The 21,580-nt window shown below is 39.3% G+C and overlaps 1 protein-coding gene across 4 annotated transcripts in view; it reads left to right on the top strand.

Moving 5' to 3' along the window:
- Positions 1–21,580, top strand: part of CNKSR2 (connector enhancer of kinase suppressor of Ras 2) — a 368,568-nt gene that overhangs the window by 179,491 nt on the left and 167,497 nt on the right. For 3 of the 4 annotated variants that reach the window (XM_050936489.1, XM_050936488.1, XM_050936491.1), the window contains exons 7-8: positions 3,071–3,130; positions 7,720–7,788. The exons of the other annotated variant lie outside the window; for it this stretch is intronic. In XM_050936489.1, coding sequence (XP_050792446.1) covers positions 3,071–3,130; positions 7,720–7,788 — 129 coding nt within the window. The remainder of the gene's footprint in view (positions 1–3,070; positions 3,131–7,719; positions 7,789–21,580) is intronic. 4 annotated transcript variants of the gene reach the window in all.

The raw sequence follows: 21,580 nt of genomic DNA, 5'->3' as shown, positions 1-21,580 counted from the left end.
TCTTGGACTATGGACATTGTTTCAGTGAAACATCAGCAATAGTTTTTACCTTATTTTCAACATCAGTATGTTGTGTGTATAGTAAATATCTTCATTACAAACAAATCTGGCTGTAAACTTTTTTGTTCAGCTCTTCTGGTCATTCAAGAGATCAGATAGTAGTGGAAATTTGTGTATTTCACTGTTTATTTGAATGCAATAGCTCATTTTTCTTGCATGTTAAAGGTGAGGTTTTTCTTTACATCTCTCAGTGTTGACTTAATTCTGCTCTCACTAAAGTCAGTTGGAGTTTTACTACCCTAACAATTCTGAAAACATTGATTTGTGAACTTCTGCACAAATGAGACGGGATGGTTCAGTGGTTAGGATGCTAACCCAGGACTCTGAGATCTAGTTTCAGTTCCCTGCTCTGTCACAGACTTGCTCTGTGACCCTTGGTCAAGTCACTTAGCCTTAGTCTACACTCAGAATTTAGATCAACGTGCTTCTGTTAAGCTAGCTACCACAGCTTGGGGAGGTGGATTAGCTATAGTGAGAGAAAAAATCTTTCCATCACTGTAGGTAACATCTGACCCATGATGCTACAGCAGCATAACTACAATGCTGTAGTTGTGTGGCTGTAGTGCCCATAGTGTAGATATGACCTTAGCCTTTTTGTGCCTTAGTTCCCCATCTGTAAAATGGGAGTCATAGGACTTCCTTATCTTACCTTATCTTCCTTACCCTACCTTACACAGGTGATAGCTATTATAGGTATCTACATAAATAGAAAATCGCATGATGCAGGATAACAAATTAATAGGAAAATGACATTGACCTACAAATCTTTGGATTACAATGATTTTCCCTTCTAGTCCCTAGTAGTGGATGAGCGTGGAGTGAGCAAGATGTGTGATGGCATAAGAAGGTGGGAAGGAGAGAGACAGGGATCCTCATGGAGCATACTGTGCAGCATGGAGTGGAACTCAGTCTCTACTTTGCCCTTGGTAGCATGGCATGTCCAGTAGGAGTGATGCCAATGATTTACTGCCACAGGCTACTCGGAGCAGAATGATCTTTGCGGATATCTTTGCAGAGCAGAATGATGGAGTAATAGGGAAGTTTAAAATTTGGAGTCAGATAATCTCTGTTTTGGGGAGGAGGTGGAAGCAGGCAGGCTTTGGGGGAGGAAATCTTCTGTGGTCCTCTTGTGGGATTCTCCCCTCGCTTTGTTCCATTTTGGGAGTGGTTGCCCACCCCTGCCTCATCAGAAAGATTGCAGAGGCTGGCCCCACACATCATTAATCTCAGGAGAGTTGCAGGCACACAAGGCCTTCCATCTGGAGGCTCCATGCATCCTCACAGTCTAATCCAGAGGTCACCAAACTGTGGGGTGTCCCCCCCCTAGGGAGACACAGAGGAACGTTCAGGGGATGTGGTGGCGCCCAGTCCAGCCTCCATAGGGGGCGGGAAGGGAGGGCCACCCATCCTCGCTCCACCCTCAACTCCACTCCTGGCCCTGGCTGGAGCCCTGGCTCCACCCCCAGACTCAGTCCCTATCTGGGGCTCTGCTCCTAGTCCCACCCCCAGCCTTGATCCCAGCCCCAGCTGCAGCCCCAGCCATGGATGCCTTACCTGGAGCTGCATCCCCACTCCAGGCCCCAGCTTGGGGGGAGGGGCAGGCATAGACACAGGTAAGAGGAGGCGAGACCCTAAAAAGCTTGAGGACCACTGGTGACCACTCCCTGGCCGCATAGTTCCAATGGAGTTCCTCTGCTAGGGATTCACTCTTGGCTGTGGTGCCCCAGGTGGAGGGGAGGGAACAGCATGCTACCTGAATACTTATCTTTTCTGGTTTGATGTGAGAGGCCAGAATGGAAGCTCACCTGGCCTGCCCAGTGTCTGCCTCCTTTCTGCAAAGAGGTCTGGTGAAAGGGAAGGAAGAGAATTGTTGTAGAAGTGATTGAACGAACTCCTTTAGGTTCCCCACTATCACATGGCATCTAGGGGGACGATCTGGGCCTCTTTGCTGATATCACTGAGAGAATGGTAGAATTTTGCATGGAGGGTGAGGGTGCAGAGCATGACTTGGAATGTGGCAGCTCCCCCCAACTCTGGTTCTGGCTATGGTTGCCAGGCGTCCGGTTTGATAAGAGTGTCTTATGAAGGTCTTAAACTTGGCAAAATCATGATTAGAAGATAAGGTTAGTTTTCTTACTTGTACAACATACTGTCATACTACAGATGGGTCTCTCTTTAAAAAGAGAAAGCAGTTAGTTTTGTAGTGTATTCCCCCATTTGTGGCTCAGTGGTTGCTATTAAAATAAAAAAGTTGGTTCTGGTATTGTCCCAACATCTGCCCACAAACTAATCTTTATGTACTTACGACTTCAAAATGAGATGTCACTCACAATAGCTTGTACAGTTCTACATATATGGCAATCCTTCTCCTTTTTGATATGGTTTGATAAGCATTGAAATAGTTAGCAAATTGTCAAGATTAAGGTTTACAGTTAACATGGTGTTGAGGTGAATGAGGCAGTTAGCAATTCTTAGAGCTGTTGTTTCAAGTACACATCACAGATTTGGTTTCCACTTGGTTCACATTTGAAAGTTTATCTTTGCAATCTTAATGGCTAAAGAACTTATTTTTTATGAAACCTTAGATTCTGGTAGCTTCCAGGAAAAAAGCTGAAGGCACCAGTCATCCTAATACAGCAGTTGAGTTTCTTTGTAAGCAGATAATGTAGCAGTGGTGTTTCTAGTATAAGGAATATCTATGAGGTACCACTAAAGCCATGGTTATTTACAAAGATAAAGTTTCAAATTGCAACTTCTGTATAGGTGTCAGAGTCATTCAGTCTTCTTGTTCTGTCTCAGTTAACTTCTCTCCTTTACCTCCCACCCCCACCCCAGAAAAACAAACAAACTCCACACTTTTCTGTCCAGAAAGGTATTCCTCATGGCATGTATTAATTTATAGCTCAAATAATTGATAGATTTTCCTTTTAGAGAAATATGCAAATTGTTTTGGATGGTAATAGTTTATGAAATACTTTACAAATTCTTTCCCATGATGTCTTTTTCTTAGGGTATGTACATTAAATCAACATATGATGGTCTCCATGTAATTACTGGAACAACAGAAAATGTAAGTATTGTTAATACTGTACATTCAGGCCTGGAAGCTTTTTTGACCTTACATTTGGTTAATGCCTTCCCTTCGCTGCAGACTGTATTTTGCTTGAAAAACTCTGCTAGTTGGCTGTGAGGGATCAATGGCAAGTTGGAGGGCAAAAATGAGATTGCTTTTGTTTATTAATCCAGGACAGTCAGCTTTACTTCATTCTTGCAAGGTATTTAAAATGCATCCCTTGATCAAATTAGGAGACAGCTGACTTGCTGGAGTTTTCTTGGACTGTGTGTAAAAAATAAACATTTTTAATATGTACTGACTGATATGCTGGAGTTTGCTGTGGCACAAGAAAAATAAAGTTTTTATATCATCCAACTTCATTTGATTTTGTAATGGAAGTAAAAGCGTGGAAATAAGGGCATCCTTTGAAGTTAACGTTAAAAATGTTGTACACTTCTGCATAGACTTCTGAGTAATACTTGAGGTAGGGAAGTGTAGTTGAAGCCATATCGATTCTAGGATATTAGAGAGACAAGGTGGGTGAGGTAATATCTTTGATTGGACCAACTTCTGTTGGTGAGAGAGACAGGCTTAGGAGCCACACAGATCTTGAAGCAGAGCTCTATGTGGCTCAAAAGCTGGTCTCACTCTCCAACAGAAGTTGGTCCAATCAAAGATATTACCTCACCCACCTTCTCTTTCTATAGTAGGGATCACTTAGATGTGAGCTTACTCATTGAAGGACAGCAAAGGGAACGCTAAGCAAAACACAACTGTGTACTTTTCAGCTGCCTTATAGTTTGCTTTCCCCGTCTCCTCCACCCCCTTCGTACAGAATTGGATGCCCATTAGGGAGTTGGCAAGCTGATGGGGTTTTTCTTAGGGCTTTAATCCATAACAATAGATACAGAGCAGGCCTCTAACACAAAACTGCAGCTTTCAGGACAGTTTAGTTAATTTCTCTTGAAAACTTTGATGACCTCGTACTTAAACAAACTTAGAAATACTTGTTCTACTCTGCTACTATATCATTTCCTGACAAACATGAAGCGTCTCAAATACTGAATACATTTACATCTGATTTTTGCACTGAGACTCTGGAAATATCTCATGCCAGATAGAATAGGAATGTGTGTGGGGAAGGGGCAGGTCCTCCATAGGACCTGCAGCATGCAAGCTTTCCTTGGCCCTTTGACCATTTCTTCTTTCTCTTGCTGCAGACAGTGTTGTTAGGCTGTATTCTATAATATGTCTGTGGTAGGACCTCTGTGAACACCAGCCATCCTGCAAGGAGGAGCAACATAAGCCATTAAGGAACTTGAAGACTCAGTCAGGGTTCTTACAAATCACACTCACAGGTGGAATTAACTACAGTTCTGTGTTGGTGCAGGAGGGTTGTGACATTTCTGGGAGACATAAGCAAAAATGAGAGAAGAGTTCTGATATTTGAATTTCCCTTAAACTTAAAAAACTAAGATATGCAACCAACTCAGTCTACAAATTACTGGGTTGTTTTATTTCACAGAGGTGGAGATAATGAATTCCCTAAGAATCTTGAGATTTCATTCCAGCTTTCCTCCCTGATGCATCGATATAATTCTATAATAGCAGAGTCCTGTCAGGAGGAAGCAAACACAATTTTTTTTTAAATTTGGTCTTGATTAAGTTTCATGCACTGAAGCCCTGGAAGTGTTAAGAAAGCTTCAGCCTACCTGTTGGTTATGGACTTACTACTACTAATAGCTAATAAAGTTTTAATGGAGAGTAAACTGTTAGCATCTTTCAAACATGTGGTTGTTAGGACCATCTATAATATGGAAAAGACAGGCATCAGACTGGTGTACAAGAGGAATCATCTACAGATTCTGGAAGGATTGGTGCCTATCATTACTAGGAAGCTGTTATCTACCATTTTTCCATTGATAGTTTTCAATCTGGGATACTGCTGGATTTCTAAATGGCAGTGGCAGTGAAAAAAATCTCTTTACATCTACATATGCCCAAATGTTCATGATCTTTTTTTTTTCTGATATGGAGCATTTCATAGCTATTGTAACCGCCAGTTAGGATTTATGCAATACTCTTTCCATGAAGCTACCCTAGAAGACCACCGAGAAGCTGTTTCCTGTGCAAAATACAGCTACTCATATACTTAGTATTGCAAAGCATGCATTGCATATTACATTTGTTATCCTTAACCCTGCAATCACCTGCTAGGTGCGATTCAAGGCTTTCATGTCCATCTATACAGCACCCTGTGATTTGGATCTTGGCAACATTAGAAGCCATTTCTCTCACAATATACCATTTTAGCAGTTAAAATTAGTTGGGCATTTCTTCTATAAGTCTTTAGATTAGCACTCGGAGAGAATGGAGTCAAATTCTCCATGAATCACTAATTCCTGCAATCACCTGCTAGGTGCGATTCAAGGCTTTGATGTCCATCTATACAGCACCCTGTGATTTGGATCTTGGCAACATTAGAAGCCATTTCTCTCACAATATACCATTTTAGCAGTTAAAATTAGTTGGGCATTTCTTCTATAAATCTTTAGATTAGCACTCGGAGAGAATGGAGTCAAATTCTCCATGAAGGTTCTCTGTACTGTGTTTTCTGTGGTGCTCCTGCAGAGCTAGAATGTGTTAACCTCATGGTTCAAGGTTTATCTCTTTACTCAGACTTTAGCTTGAGAGTAATGATTATGTGGGATACACTGAGGCAGGGTGATGGGTCAGGCATGAGTGTATGGCATGGGGAGGTGGGGAGGGAGTTTGTATATGGTGCAAAGAGACTGATGAGTACATTTTTACAATTCATAATATAAATATATAAGAAAAATGAGAGACTTGATTCATTAGTTGAAAGCAAACCTGAACTGATCATTGTTTGCAAAATTAAATGTTTAATTCTCTGATAAGTATCCTGGTAAGAGATTCAAAAGGAAATATTTTCAAACTGGTGTCATGTTGTGACATGTATCAGTCCAAACACTAGTGCTTCAAGAGTGAGATCTTTGCTTTTTTTATTCTAATAATCACCATATGAAGTTCTTAGGAAGTAGTTATTTATAAAGTTTCCCCTCTGCTTGCACTAATCTAAACTGTAAACGGAAATATTCATCAGTGCAGGTGTCTGTATTAATTCCTAATTGAAAAATCAGCCAATCACAAAATGAACAACCCTCTAATAAGAAGAATGAAATTATCTCTAGTACTGAGAGAGTTTAGTGAGTGGCCAGAACTTCAGTTTTGCATGTTATATGCAAAATGGCACCTTCAGTTGCACAACACTATATGGGAAAGTCTATGATTCAATGAATGGCCCTCTTCCCTACGACCGCTTCTTGCAACACATACATTTTTCTTGGACATCTCCTGTCCGAATGCTGACTTAGCTTATTATGATGAAATCTGCATGATCACAGCAGAAGGGGACAATGTGACTACAAGAGGCAAACGTTTTGACAGACAAAATGGTTCAGTTATAGTGTTATGATTAAACTGAATTCTGGACTTTGGGAATATTACATTTAGATCATTTATCTTTTAGTAAAGCCACAAAATGATAAAAGTGAGCGTGTCTAATTCTAGTTGCTCAATATAAATGTAGCAACTTTTTAGAGTTCCTGGGGGATAGATCCTGACACTTGCATACAGTGGCAGAGGAAGTTCTGTATCTGTTCAGAGCCCAGTTGAAGTTGGTAGGGCTCTATCTACATGCTGTCAGCTGCAGACAGGAAGGGAAAAGACGAAGAAGTTTTGCTTTATAGAAAGCTTAGTGTAATTGTTTTGCACCAAGAGTAATTAGTCTATTGCAAATGTTAAAGAGACAAGGTGGGTGAGGTAGTATCTTTTATCTGACCAACTTCCATTGGTGAAAGAGGCATACTTTTGGGCTCCACAGAGCTCTTCTAAAACAACAACGTAAATATTAAAGGTAGAAATATGAGAGAGTTTTTTAAATGAGGCTGTTATTTAGAGAAGCAAAACTACCTCTACTAATTCATCTTTGAAGGTATGGATTTTTACAGGATCCCTGTTCTAGTTACATCTCTAGCAACTAATAATAGTTTAGTAATATAAATTTACAGTTTATCTGTCTTATCTACATGGCCGATACTGATTGTATCTGCATGCAAAAAATATTGATTTTTCTGAAGTTCACTTGAAGTATTCGTTTTAATTAGATGAGAGCATGAAAGACATAATGTTGCAAAGTATGTTTATGAAGTTGTTGTCCGTCAGAGCTCTGGCATGCTGAGCATTAGCAGAAGGCGGACCTCTATTTACAGATATTAGATGGCTTAAAACGACTGGTCACTTAGTAGTATTAAAAAGGCATCCTTAGAAACTGGTTAACCTTTGATAATATAAACATTACTGCCTTTTTTAACATTTGACTATCTTGCATACAATTATACAGAATATTGTCTCAAACAACTATGAATGACTTACTTAAAAATCTTTTTTTATTGATTTACTTCATTGGAGAATGTAATTATGAATCTAACCTGACTTACATAGCTTAGCAATCATACTGCTGAAAGAAGGATGGTGACCAGTAAGAACTGTCTTCTTTATCATCTCTTTTATTTTAAATTCAGTCACCTGCAGATCGGTGCAAGAAAATCCATGCTGGAGATGAAGTGATTCAAGTTAATCACCAAACTGTGGTATGTATAAATATGTTCTGTGTCAATTGGAAATAGAGGTGCACTGGCATATCAGCATGTATACAGAAGAAATATGTAGAAATGTTTTATATTTTGCTAAACTATTAGTGGGTTTTACATCCAAGTTGTTTTTTTTTTATTCCCTGCCCTCTCCAACTTCCAAGTGCACTTAGTTTGTAACAGAATCACACAATTTCTGGGAGAGGAAAAAGTGTGGTGTTTGTGCTCATCCTTTATCATCTGAATAAGGAAGTATTATGTCACACAACACACAGTCAACCTGTGGAACTTTTTGCCGGAAGATGTTGTAAGGGCCAAGACTATAACGGGGTTCAAAAAAGAACTAGATACGTTCATGGAGGATAGGTCCATCAATGGCTATTAGTCAGGATGGGCAGGGATGGTGTCCCTAGTCTCTGTTTGCCAGAAACTGGGATTGGGTGACAGGAGATGGATCCCTTGATGATTATCTGTTCTGTTCATTCCCTCTGGCCAATGCCAGGTGCCCCCCTGTCAGAAGACAGGACACTGGGCTAGATGGACCATTGGTCTGATCCAGTATGGTCATTCTTCTGTTCTTATGAATATTATGGAAGATGCTGACTTATCTTAGATAGCTGAGGTTCTGCATAGGGAATTTTCATTTTGACTAGGCATTATCAATGGACATAGCTCTGTTCTGGGTAACAGAAGTTTTGGATAGGAGAGATTCAGGTAATTTGAATGGTACTATAGTTGCAGGCTAAAGTTTAACATTACTTGCTAGGAACTGGAAAGCGTCTTTAATTTAAAATTTAATAGATTTCACCCAATCCATGTCTGTGTGCCAGAAAAAAAAAAGTGCATATATAGTTACAATTCTGACTTAATCTAATCATTGTTGATACACTTAATTTCAATTTTTCAAAATTGTAAAATTAGGAATAAAACAGCCATTAGGTATACCCAATAATTCCCTGTTATGACTACCAAAATTGAAGGGCTGTATATTAGTTTCTGTTCATCTTATTTAGGACTATTAAACTACTGCAGGGGTTGGCAACTTCTGGCATGCGGCTTGCCAGGCCGGGCCAGTTTGTTTACCTGCCGTGTCAGCAGGTTCAGCGGACCGTGGCTCCCACTGGCTGCAGTTCACAGTCCCAGGCCAATGGGGGCGGTGGAAAGTTGCGCAGGCAAGGGAGGGGCTGGCTGTGGCTTCCCGCCACCTCCGTTGGCCTGGGATGGTGAACCACAGCCAGTGGTTACCCTAGCGAGCCGCGTGCCAGAGGTTTCTGACCCCTGAACTACTGCAATCTAAAGAAAAATCTGTTTTTCTAAGTGATTTTATGATAAACATCTTCTTGTATAATTGTAATTTTAAACGGTACACCGTGTTTTCCCATGTATAGGGTATCCGTCTTTCATTAAGAATAGTGAAAATAATATATTTTAATGAAAAAGTATTCTTGCAAATAATTTAACTAACCAAAAAAGTTTCTAAAATTTTTAGTATGGCAATGGTTTGTTAAAAAATATATTTCTTAGTTCCTTGTAGGGTCCCATTTATGGCTTTGGGAACTGATGAAATTGTACAGTACTTCAGCTCCTCTGCACAATTCATTATAGTATTTCATTATGCCCTCTAGCTAAATTTGATATAAAATGTACTGTACATATATGAAAGTTAACTGATGAGGTGCTACCTTTTGTGCTGGGGAAATTAAATTAATAAACCTAACCAGCAACGGGCAAGGTGGAGTTTTTTCATTGCTGTTTTAGATCTGTGGAATGACCGTTTCAATTTGTACTATTAATTTCAACTATATAAAATGCTAAAGCAAGGTGCCATTATACATACACATACATTGTGAGTCTTTTCTTTATTTTTGCCAACTACAGGAAGCCAAAAAAACCCTTCAATCTTTAAGAGCTTTTCATATCAAAACTATATTAAAATCAATCAAAAAATATAGAAGTCCTAAGAAACACATCAACAAGCACTCAGTCTCTAGACTGGAATGAATGTTCTTCCTATTAATTTCAATGGAAGTTGTCACTAAATCACTTAATCAGCTCTAAAAATTTCAACCATCTGATTTGCATGCCACATCTGTACTCCCTTTACTTTGTGATGAGGGCAGATTTTTACTTGTAAATAATATGACAGAAATCTTGAGATGATCTTTTGGTATTTAAGACTCATAGTTCCACTTCAAATTCAATTTCTGAAAGTTCATTCCCTCCTTCCCCACCCCGAGCAATAAACTAGGTGCCACAAATGTGACTTTTGAGGTATATAATTCCTTTGCAATTTTTACAATAGGAAATTGTTGAAGTAAAAATAATTTACAGTATAGAGTATATGTATTGCAATAGAATAGTACATTTATTCAAAATCTAGTTTCTGGAATATAAAACACAAACTTTTATTGCCTCTACAATGTGTTCTGAGGCAATTGTCATCTTTGGTTTTGTAGCCAAATGGCTTTTACATATTTTCAGCATTCCAAAATAAGTACCGCAAAAAGAACAGGAGTACTTGTAGCACCTTGAGTAGGAATCATAGATTTTTAGGGTTGGAAGGGACCTCAAGAGATCATCTAGTCCAAACCCCTGCTCAAAGCATAACCAATCCCCAAATGGCCCTCTCAAGAATTGAACTCACAATCCTGGGTTTAGCAGACCAATGTGCAAACCACTGAGCTATCCCTCCCCTTAGAGACTAACAAATAAGTACTGTATATAATCTTACTGTACAGTACAACTAAGTACTGTATATCCCTCCCCTTACAGTACAAATAAGTACTGATATACAGTACAAATAAGTACTGTATATCCCTCCCCTTAGAGACTAACAAATAAGTACTGTATATAGTCAAATTCATAAGCCAAATATTTTTAGTAAAAAAGAAAAGCACCAGAGAAGAGGGTCGGCTTATGACCGGATATAGAGAGGGAGAGGTGGGACACAGCCTCTCCCCCCAAACAGAGGGAGCAAGGAGTGGCAGCACAGCCAGCAGAGACAGAAGGGAAGAGGCGGGGCCAGAGTCTCTCTGCTTCTGGCCACGCTGCTCTCCCCCCAGCCTCAGAAGCAGCTGCAGCTCTGGGGCTGGCAGGCTGCAGCCGTGCCGCTCGGCCCCGCCCCCCAGAGCAGGCTGTGGCCGCACCACCAGAGCACGCTGCGGCTGTGCCGCCCAGCCCAGCGTGCTGGAACATGCTGCGGCCATGCGCCCGGTCTGGCCCGCCGGAGCAGGTTGTGGCCATGCTGCCCAGGCTGCTGGAGCAGCTCCAGCCAGGTCAGAGAGATCCTCTCCTGGCCCTCTGCAGATAAGGTGGAAAAGGATGGAATGGGAAAGTGTGGAGGTCCCGGGCTAGGGGTGGGTTATGTGGGGGGTGCTCACAGGGGTTACTCCCTTGACTCCCAGCTTCTCCCCCCAAAAAAATTTCCCCACCAGTTGCTGTCCTGGCCTGTCAGGGTAAGCAGCTGGCATGCCAGGACACTTTGTTTACTTAGGTTTTCCTCCATGTCTGCAGACACTCAAGGTAAACAAACCATCTCGACCCACCAGTAGCTTGTCCTGATGGCCCGGGAGCCAAAGTTTGCTGACCCCTGAATTATAGGGTCAGCTTATGAACGGGTTATAAAAATTTTCCATTTTTACTTATCCATCTTGGTGAGGTTGACTTATAAACGAACCAACTTATGATCGAGTATGTATGGTACTGCTTCTCCTCAGTGACAAATGAGCACTTTTGCTGGATACTGAAATGCAGCTTCTACATTGTCTTCCTTACAAGAAAAATGGGGCCCTCCACTTGACTGGGATTTGTAGACCCACAAGATTTGAAGTATTGAAAATATGTAAAGCCCATTTGGCTGCAACGCTGAAAGTGACAATTGCTTCAGATGATATTGTGGAGGCAAAAAAAAGTCTGTGTCTTATCTCCTACAAACTAGATTTTGAATAAATGCAAATTTTAAAAATATTTATTTGTAGCATCACTGTACCCAGGTTCTTTTCTATTACATATTTTCTCTTTCTGTTTGTGAGAGAGAGAGAAGATAATTGGTGCAGTGATTATATAGATGTGTTTTATTTATTTATTTATTGTGGTCTCGTTACACCCAGGATTTTTTCTTTATTTTGAGGATTAGAAACTTACAATATGGTAAGCATCTATCATCCTGTCAGTGGTATCCAGTACTCCAGTTCACCTCAAAATATATTCTATTTTGTGTCCCTGGCCATGATCAGACCACTGTGCTAATTACTGAACAGTCTGATTCGTGTCCTGAAGAACTTGCAGTATAACTGTGGCGAGCCATTTTTCTCTGAAAACAGATAAATAGATCAATTATATTTTCAGCTTTTCCCTCATTTCGAGGCTCTGGTATCTGTGGATCCTACACACTGGATTTTCTAGTCTTTCTGTTTTTTTAAGCATCTGTTTGTTCTCAGTTATTATATTATTAGACAAGTGAGACTAGTGGTTCTGTTTTTCAGCTTGCTTCTGTAGATCATCTCTTACGTATCCATTTATGAATCCTGAGTCCCTTTCAAACTCCTCTGTAAGGTTAAAATATTTATTACCAAGTCATTGGAGATTAATACTAGAACTATAGACAAATATTATTAACCTATAATTGTAATTACTTTGGTACCTTGCATGTGGGAAACCTAAACATAATTTTACTTAAAAGATTCCTTTTAACTTTAGCATAAACTGAAAAATTGAGCAAAATGTTGAATACTTTTTGCTTCTGTTTTTAAAATCAATACTATATTTTCAGTGCTAATTTTCCTGCTTCAATATGAGAATGAATATAAATTAAGGAAAAGAAGATGTTAATTTATAGCTCTGCATAATGAACAAGATTTTCAGCTAACTCCTGACACAAAATCAGTATTTTAATCTTGAAAAAGCTTCTTCTTTGCAAATGTCTGCTGATTTTAAAATAAACAGCATAACAAACTGGCAAAGCAAGATAAATGACTTATTCATGCTTATTTTCATGATACATGTTCCAATTAACGTGTTCTTATGCTGAATGTCAGACCATTCTTTATTGGCATCCTCTGTACAAGTGCTGGTACTTAATGCATATGGTTATTGAAATTGGCACTGGAATCAGAGAGTCTCAAGTGAGAGTCATGATTCTTTATGCTATATTACTATAAAACTTACATAATACAACACAAGCCATTTTTTTCTGGCATAACCACTGGAATTTAAATATTCTTATTAATGTTAAAAATGAAGTTTAAATTAGTTTAGAAAATATGTTAATTTGCAATTCAGAAAAGCTTCCTTGTTTATTGTAGTTTATGGAAATTAAATAGGTACAGAGTTCCATCAATGTGATATTTTGCCTTACTATTGCAAGCTGGGATCGCTGAAGTATTCTATCTCAGATATTCTATATCTGAAGTATGCTCATCTCTTTCACTGAAATTCAGTGGATTTTGGGCTCCTCACTCTCTTAGATTTCCTTGAATATTCCACCGTTAATCTCCATAAAATGCCTTATTTTTGTACAAATATTTAAAAAAACAAGGTATTTATAAGGTACCAGTGCTCAAATAACTTCATATTTATTATTCGAGCGTGTTCCAAGACAACCCTTCTTACACCCCCTTGATGAGCCAAAAAGTCTTGGGAGAAAGGTTGTTGATATCTATCAGAAGAGCTATTATTGTACACAGTTAACTCTAGAATTTTGGATATGTCTGTAGTAAAACTATATTTTAGGTTTGTAAGGGAGAAACCACAAGAGTATGTACTCACAGTGTAGGATAGGTGAGTAGCTGATGATTGTTATTCAATCTCCTGTGAAGTGGAAGTATTTTCTATAATTTGGAAATGTCTTTGGCATATTATATGCAGTTCTGATAAAAGGTTGAACTGGTGTGTAACAGTAGATGTCTATATTTTATGTATTTTTGTTAGCTAAAACTCATCAGAAAATATGTACTAGCATTTCTGACTGTGTCTACCAATGGATGTTAAAAGCTAGGGCAAATTTAACTAATTAGTGGATATTAGAGAGGCAGAGTGGATGATGTAATATCTTTTATTGAGCCAACTTCTGTTGGTGAGAAGACACTAACTTTTCAGCCACACAGAGCTCTTCTTCAGGTCTGAGAACGGAGCTCCCAGCCTCACAGCAAAATGCAAGGTGGAACAGATTGTTTAGCCTAAGTAGTTAACACGTATTTTAAGGAATCATTCAAGGTAGAATGGCATGTTAACACCTTTGCAATCATAGGACAAAAAGAGGAGGTTAGTGGGTAACAGATTATGGTAATAAGTCATAATTCCAGTGTCTCTGTTCAGTCCATGATTTTTGGTGTCTAGCAGAGTAATGGATTTAAGCATCCAGACTTGTCTTTTGAAAGTATTGTGCAGATTTTCTTTGAGGATGAGGACTGAGGACTGATTGTTTTGTGAAAAGCATTCACCCACAAGTGATAGTGTTTTTGTCTTTCATTGTTTTCCTATGTGAGAGATTGTATGGTTTACCTACATAATTGTTGTTGGGGCATTTAGTGCACTGGATAAGGTATTCCACGTTGTTGTGGTAGGCATGTGTAGGGTCCATGAATCTTGAAAGGTATGTTGTGGGGGATATTGTTCATTGTAGCAGTGAAGATATGTCTTCACTGTTGTTGTGGCAGGGTCTGTTGCTGCTTTGAAATGGTTTGTCCTGGTCTGTGAGGATCTTTCTTCAGATGTTGAGCATGGACAGGTCGGAGATCGTTTGAAGGCCAGAAGTGGGGCTTTAGGAAAGATTTCTTTCAGGCTGGGATCCCCACTGAGTATGTCTTGTAGTTCTTTGATGATACCCCTCTGGGTTCCAGTGTGGAATGGTAGGTGACAACTAGGGATTTGCAGTCAGAAGGGGTTTTATTTCTGTATTGAAGCAGGTTCTCTTGGGCTATTTGGGGTGGCCTCTTCCATGATGTAATCTACTTCTCTAGAAGAGTGTCCTTGTTTGAGGAAAGTGGTTTAAAGTGTGTTAAAGTGTGTATCCCGGACTTCCTCCTTAGAGCATATTCTGTGGTATCAGAGTGCCTGGCTGTAGATAAGATTTCTTGTTGTGTTTGGGGTGGTTACTGGGTCTAGGAAGGTAGATGTGGTGATCTATGTATTGGTGGCTGTGGTGTTCCATTGTTGAAGCTGATTGTGGTGTCCAGGAAGTTGATGCTGGTGTGGATATGTTCTAAAGAGAGTTTGATGGATGGGTGATGATTTCTGAAGTTGTGGTGGGAATCTATGAGGGAGTTTAAGTTGTCTGTCCAGAAAATGAAAATATCATTGGTGTATCTCAGGTATATCACTGGTGGACGGTCTTATGTAGTGGCTAATAATTCCTATGTACTTACTACACACAGTTACAGTTTAAACTTTAACTTTGAGCGAGGTGGTACATAGATAATAATAATGCCTAACTCTGTCAGAGCATGTTAGCCAATCTAGTATGAGAAAATACTTTTGATCACATTGGCCAAGTCAACAGGTTTTGGGCTGTGGAAGTTGCTTCATGTCTTCACACAGAAAACTGACATATTCTTAATAATAAATCCCTCATGGCTTAGAAGGTTTAATCAAAGTGTAAACTATCCTATATTTTCATGCAACATAAAACATTTAATCATTTTTGGCTTTGGAGATAGGTATGTAGTGAGTTTCTAATACCTGCCCAGCTATCCCCTCATAAAATTAAAATTTAATTATTTTATTAAAATAAAATTAGTATTAAGCTAAGTTCAGTGCACATTAAAGTTTGGCTTCTACTTGTTAAAGAGCTGTTCTGAGGAGTAATCCCAGTTTTCCTGTAATTTTAACATATCCTGTTTGAAAAAGAGCCTTTCTCAGAAGCTGACAGTACGATTTGGGCATTGAGAACAAAGCCACTCACTTATCTGAAATGAAGAGATTTTAATAATTTTTTTCATTTTTTTGCAGATGGAACAAATATGATGCACAACTGCTTTAAAAATTCTTGTTAGAGCTAAAAATATAGTGCTTACAGTATGAGCAGAGAAGTGCCAAATTGTGTTAAGAAAATAATAATTACTACCTCACAGACATTTGTATTGTGGTATGTTTTGTGACATGTAATGCGCTTTCATTTTTCCAGACCTTCTCAATGCTTACGAAGTTAAATTTTTGAAGTTAAGTTAAGTTTAAGTTGTTTGGACCTATAAGCTTCCAAGATCCTACCCAGTAGAACCCAGCCTCTATTGTTGTTCCGCCCTGATGGATTATGTTTGCATATTCTGTTCTAGTTCATCCATATCTATGTGTTGTATGAGCTAAAAGGACATCAGTTGTTTAGTTTGAGTTTCCATTTATTTGTTTGTTCTCCATTACCAGTTATAGAGTGGTCTTCTGATGTTTTTGTTCATTTCTCCTGTGGAAAATTTTAGTTTCTTTTACATTTTTTTTAAAGCAGCTGTTGCAGTTCAACTAAACAACTAACAAAATCATCCAAAGCAGAGGACTTTATCTACCCAGACATCTGTTGGGAAAATAACACAGCAGGGCACAGATTATCCAACAAGTTCTTGGAAAGTATTGGAGACAATTTTTTTTTAGATGTTGGAGAAAGCTAGTAGGTGTAGAGGCTGTTCTAAATTAGATTTTGACAAATAGGGAGGAACTGGTTGAGAATTTGAAAGTGGAAGGCAGTGTGGGTGAAAGTGATCATGAAATGATATAGTTCATGATTCTAAGGAATGGCAATGGGGGAAACAACACAATAAAGATAATGGATTTTAAGAAGGCAGACTTTAGCAAACTCAGGGAGTTGGTAGGCAAGGTCCCATGGGAAGCAATCTATGGGGAAAAACAGTTCAAGAGAGTTGACAATTTTTCAAGGAGACATTATTAAGGGCACAAAAACAAACTCTCTCACTGCATAGGAAAGATAGGAAGTATGGCAAGAGACCACCCTGGCTTAACCAAGGGATCTTCAATGATCTGAAACTGAAAAAAAGAGTCCTACAAAAATTGGAAACTAGATCAGTTTACAAAGGATGAATATAAACAGTGCAGGCACGTAGAGATAAAATTAGAAAGGCCAAGGCACAAAACGAGATTAATCTAGCTAGAGACATAAAGAGTAACAAGAAAACATTCTACAAATGCAATAGAAGCAAGAAGACCAAGCACTGGGTAAGCCCATTAGTCAACGAGAGGCAGGAGGAAACAATAACAGAAAATGTGGAAATGGCAGAAGTGCTAAATGATTTTTAGTTTAATAGCATATGTATATGTAACATGGTGAACGCCAGTGAAAATAAGGAAAGAACAAGTTAAAAATTACTTAAACAAGTTACATGTCTTCAAGTCAACAGGGCCTGATGAAATACATCCTAGAATACTCAAGAAGCTGACTGAGGAGATATCTGAGCCATTAGTGATTATCTTTGAAAAATCATGGAAGATGGGAGAGATTCCAGAGGACTGGAAAAGGGCAAATATAGTGCCCATCTATAAAAAGGGGAAAAGGACAACTGAAGGTATTACTGACAAGTCAGGTTAACTTCAGTAACCAGAAACATAATGGAGCAAATAATTAAGCAATCAGTTAGCAGACATGGAGAAGGTAATAAGGTGATAAGTAACAGTTAGCATAGATTTCTCAAGAACAAATCATGTCAAACCAACCTAACAGATTTCTTTGCCAGAAGCAGTAGATGTAGTATATCTTGACTTTAGTAAGGCTTTTGATACTATCTCACATGACCTTCTCATAAACAAACTAGGGAATTACAACCTAAATTGAGCTACTATAATGTGGGTGCGTAACTAGTTGGAAAACCATTTCCAGAGAGTAGTTATCAGTGTTTCATAGTCAAGCTGGAAGGGCATATCAAGTGATTTCCTGCAGAGATTGGTCCTGGGTCCAGTTCTTCAATATCTTCATCAGTGATTTAGATAATGGCATAGAGAGTACACTTATAAAAAGTTTGCCAACGATACCAAACTAGCAGGGATTACAAGTGCTTTGGAGGATAGGATTAAAATTCAAAATGATCTGGATGAAATTCAATAAGAACAAATGCTAAGTACTCCACTTAGGAAGGAACACATATAAAATGGGAAATGACTGCCTAGGAAGGAGTATTGCTGAAAGAGAACTGAGGGTCATAGTGGATTACAACCTAAATATGAGTCAACAGTATAACAGTATTGTGTTTAAAAAAAAAAAAAAGCAAACATCATACTGGGATGTATTATCATGAGTGTTGTAAGCAAGACACGAGAATTAATTCTTTCACCTACTCCGTGCTGATTAGGCCTCCGCTGGAGTATTGTGTCCAGTTCTGGGCACCGCCTTTTAGGAAGGATGTGGACAAATTGGAGGAAGTCCAGAGAAGAGCAACAAAAATGATAAAAGGTCTAGAAAACATGACCTATGAGGAAAGATTGAACAAATTGGGTTTGTTTAGTCTGGAGAAGAGAAGCCTGAGAGGGGACATAACAGGCTTGAAATACATAAAAGGTTGTTACAAAGAGGAGGGAGAAAAAATGTTCTTCTTAACCTCCCTGGGTAGGACAAGAAGCAATGGGCTTAAATTGTTGCAAGGGAGGATTAGGCTGGACATTAGGAAAAACTTCATAACTGTAAGAGTAGTTAAACACTGGAATAAATTGCCTAGGGAGTTGTAGAATCTCCATCATTGGAGGTTTTTAAGAGCAAACATCTGTCAGGAATGGTCTAGATCAGCAGTTCTCAACCAGGGACCAGTGTTAGACTTGCTTGGGCCCAGGGCAGAAAGTCGAATCTCCACCGCATGCGGGGGATCTGGAGGATGGCGTGGACTGCACTCTTAGCAAGTTTGCAGATGACACTAAACTGGAAGGAGTGGTAGATACGCTGGAGGGTAGGGATAGGATACAGAGGGACATAGACAAATTAGAGGATTGGGCCAAAAGATATCTGATGAGGCTCAACAAGGACAAGTGGAGTCCTGCACTGGGGACAGAAGAATCCCATGAACTGCTACAGACTAGGGACCGAATGGCTAGGCAGCAGTTCTGCAGAGAAGCACCTAGGGGTTATAGTGGACAAGAAGCTGGATATGAGTCAACAGTGTTCCTCTGTTGCCAAGAAGGCTAATGGCATTTGGGGCTGTTTAAGTAGGGGAATTGCCAGCAGATCGAGGGACGTAATCATTCCCCTGTATTCGACATTGGTGAGGCCTCATCTGGAGTTCTGTGTCCAGGTTTGGGTCCCACACGACAAGAATGATGTGGAAAAATTGGAAAGAGTCCAGCAGAGGGCAACAGACATAGTTAGGGGGCTGGAGCACATGATTTATGAGGAGAGGCTGAGGGAACTGGAATTGTTTAGTCTGCAGAAGAGAAGAATCAGTGGGGATTTGATAGCTGCTTTCAACTACCTGAAAGGGGGTTCCAAAGAGGATAGATCTAGACTGTTCTCAGTGGTACCAGATGACAAAACAAGGAGCAATGGTCTCAAGTTGCAATGGGGGAGGTTTAGGTTGGATATTAGGAAAAACTTTTTCACTAGGAGGGTAGTGAAGCACTGGAATGGGTTACCTAGGGAGGTGGTGGAATCTCCTTCTTTAGAGGTTTTTAAGATCAGGCTTGACAAAGCCCTGGCTGGTATGATTTAATTGGGAACTGGTCCTGCTTTGATCAGGGAGTTGGACTAGATGACCTCCCGAGGTCCCTTTCAGCCCTGATATGATATGAGTCTGTGACTGAAGCCCAGGGCCCCAAGCCCCACCACCTAGAGCTGAAGCCGAAACCTGAGCAATTGCCTTCCTTGCTACCCCTTAATGCCAGTCTTGGCTTTCATATGCAAAAAAACAGTTGTTGTGGCACTGGTGGGCCGTGGAGTTTTTATAGCATGATTTGGGGGCCTCAGAAATAAAAAGGTTGAGAATCCCTGGTCTAGATAATACTTAGTCCTCCATAAGTGCAGGGAACTGGATAGAAGACCTCCTGAGGTCTATGATTCAAAGCCAGTTTTTCTCCTAAATGAAAGTGCTTTAGTTCAAGGCCTTTTAAGTCTGGCCTTGAGGGAAATAATTAAAAAAGAAATTTGGTCCCAGGTGGGTTAGTGGAGTATTTAGAGGCTGCCTGAGAGTTCTAAGCATGAAGTCTATAGCACCTTGACTACAACATCCATCAGCCTCTGATAATGCAGATACAATTAAAAATCAGTTTGGCTAGAGTAGTACTTTTGATTTGGAAGAAATAGAAATGTTAAAGAAGCATCTTATCTTACATTTAAAAATAAAGTTTCTAGTCATTTTCCATATTAAGATAGCCTTGAGCCCATAAAATAATGCAACAAAAATCAGTACGGTTGAAAAGGAACAAAAAATGGGGATCTACTTCTTCTGTTGATCATATCCACATGCTTTTATGAAAGATGAATCAAGAGTATATCCCAAAGAAAACATCTTTCTAACCTTTCTGAAAATCTTCTGATCAGTCCTGTGCATCATGATTTGATATTGGTGGGCAGGAATCAATTGTTTTTAGGGGTGGTGGGATATTGCAGTCAAATGCTTCATTCAGGCCACTTCAAAAATGCTAAATGCCAAGCCCCATGTTAGTTAATGGAAATGGTTTTGCAGTTTACTTCAGAACTGTCCTGAGTCCCCTGTCATAGACCACTACCCACCAGGATATGGTAGATCAGGTCCAAACTTTAGCTTAGGTGATTGAATTCTGCTCTCCTAATTCCTCCTGAAGTTTCAGTAGGATACGCCAATCTTAGTTTCCTAAACTGTTACATTATATTGGTATAAGATATTAAATAGCGGTGTCCTTCTCACACATACCTTCTAAAGTATTTTGAAATTAAATTACCTCTGCATACAGTCTGTATTTCAATATGTAAATATGGCATTTGTGTTTATAAAATGAGAGCGAAACTAAGTAAGATCAGACTTGGTCAGGAACTGGACTGGAGATCTTTAGAGGAAAGAATTGAAGGAATTGCTGACTGTGATACAGTTGGAAAACCTCTTCCCCCTCAGCCAGTACACGACTGGAACCTTTGCATTGCATTGGGGCCGCTGCGCTCTCCTGGATTTCTTTTCCTTCAAATGAGCTGTAAAACAGAGATCCTAACCATGTGTAGTCATTTAATATATCCAATAGAATTTTTCATAAGTATGTTTCTCATTAATCCCATTGTCCTGGCTGAATCCCAATGTGAACAACTCTATTGTGTATAATTCTGCTGTAATTTACCTTTGTAATTGCATATTTTGTTCTGATTACTGTTTTAAGTAGATTAGGGATTTTTCCCTTCCCTTCCCTTTTGAAAAAATTTTCTATAATGGTCATGACTGAGGGTGGCTGCTGTATTCTACTGAATGATGCCTACGTATATATATATAAACTCATTTGGGATTTTTCTGTACAGAAGTGTCTGAATAAATGTAGAGTACTAATAATGTATGTTGCTGTACAACTGTTTAGGTTGTGCTACATTTTGAGTTCAAGTAATGGTGTGTCTATTACAAGAAGAAAAACTCTGTCCTTTATATAAATTATCCCCTGAAGGATGTGGCACGTTATGTGAATTTGCACTGAGAATGCTATAAAACATCACCAAAAGCATTGGAAAAACCTTCCAGGACTGTGAAGGTGTGGGCGTTCTAATACTTATCAGGTGATGACATAATATTGTAGTTCCTAACTGTTAGATGGCTTATGCTGTAAAGTATTACAAGGTGTTGCTGTGGTATGGAGTGTGATGATCTTACCAAAATAGTAGTAATTGGGAATTTGTGTTGCTTTTTGAAATCAAAATATT

Source organism: Gopherus flavomarginatus, chromosome 1 (assembly GCF_025201925.1).
Source record: "Gopherus flavomarginatus isolate rGopFla2 chromosome 1, rGopFla2.mat.asm, whole genome shotgun sequence".
NCBI lineage: Eukaryota > Metazoa > Chordata > Testudines > Testudinidae > Gopherus > Gopherus flavomarginatus.
Note: the sequence above shows the minus strand (reverse complement) of the source record. Positions and strands in the feature narration are given on the sequence as shown.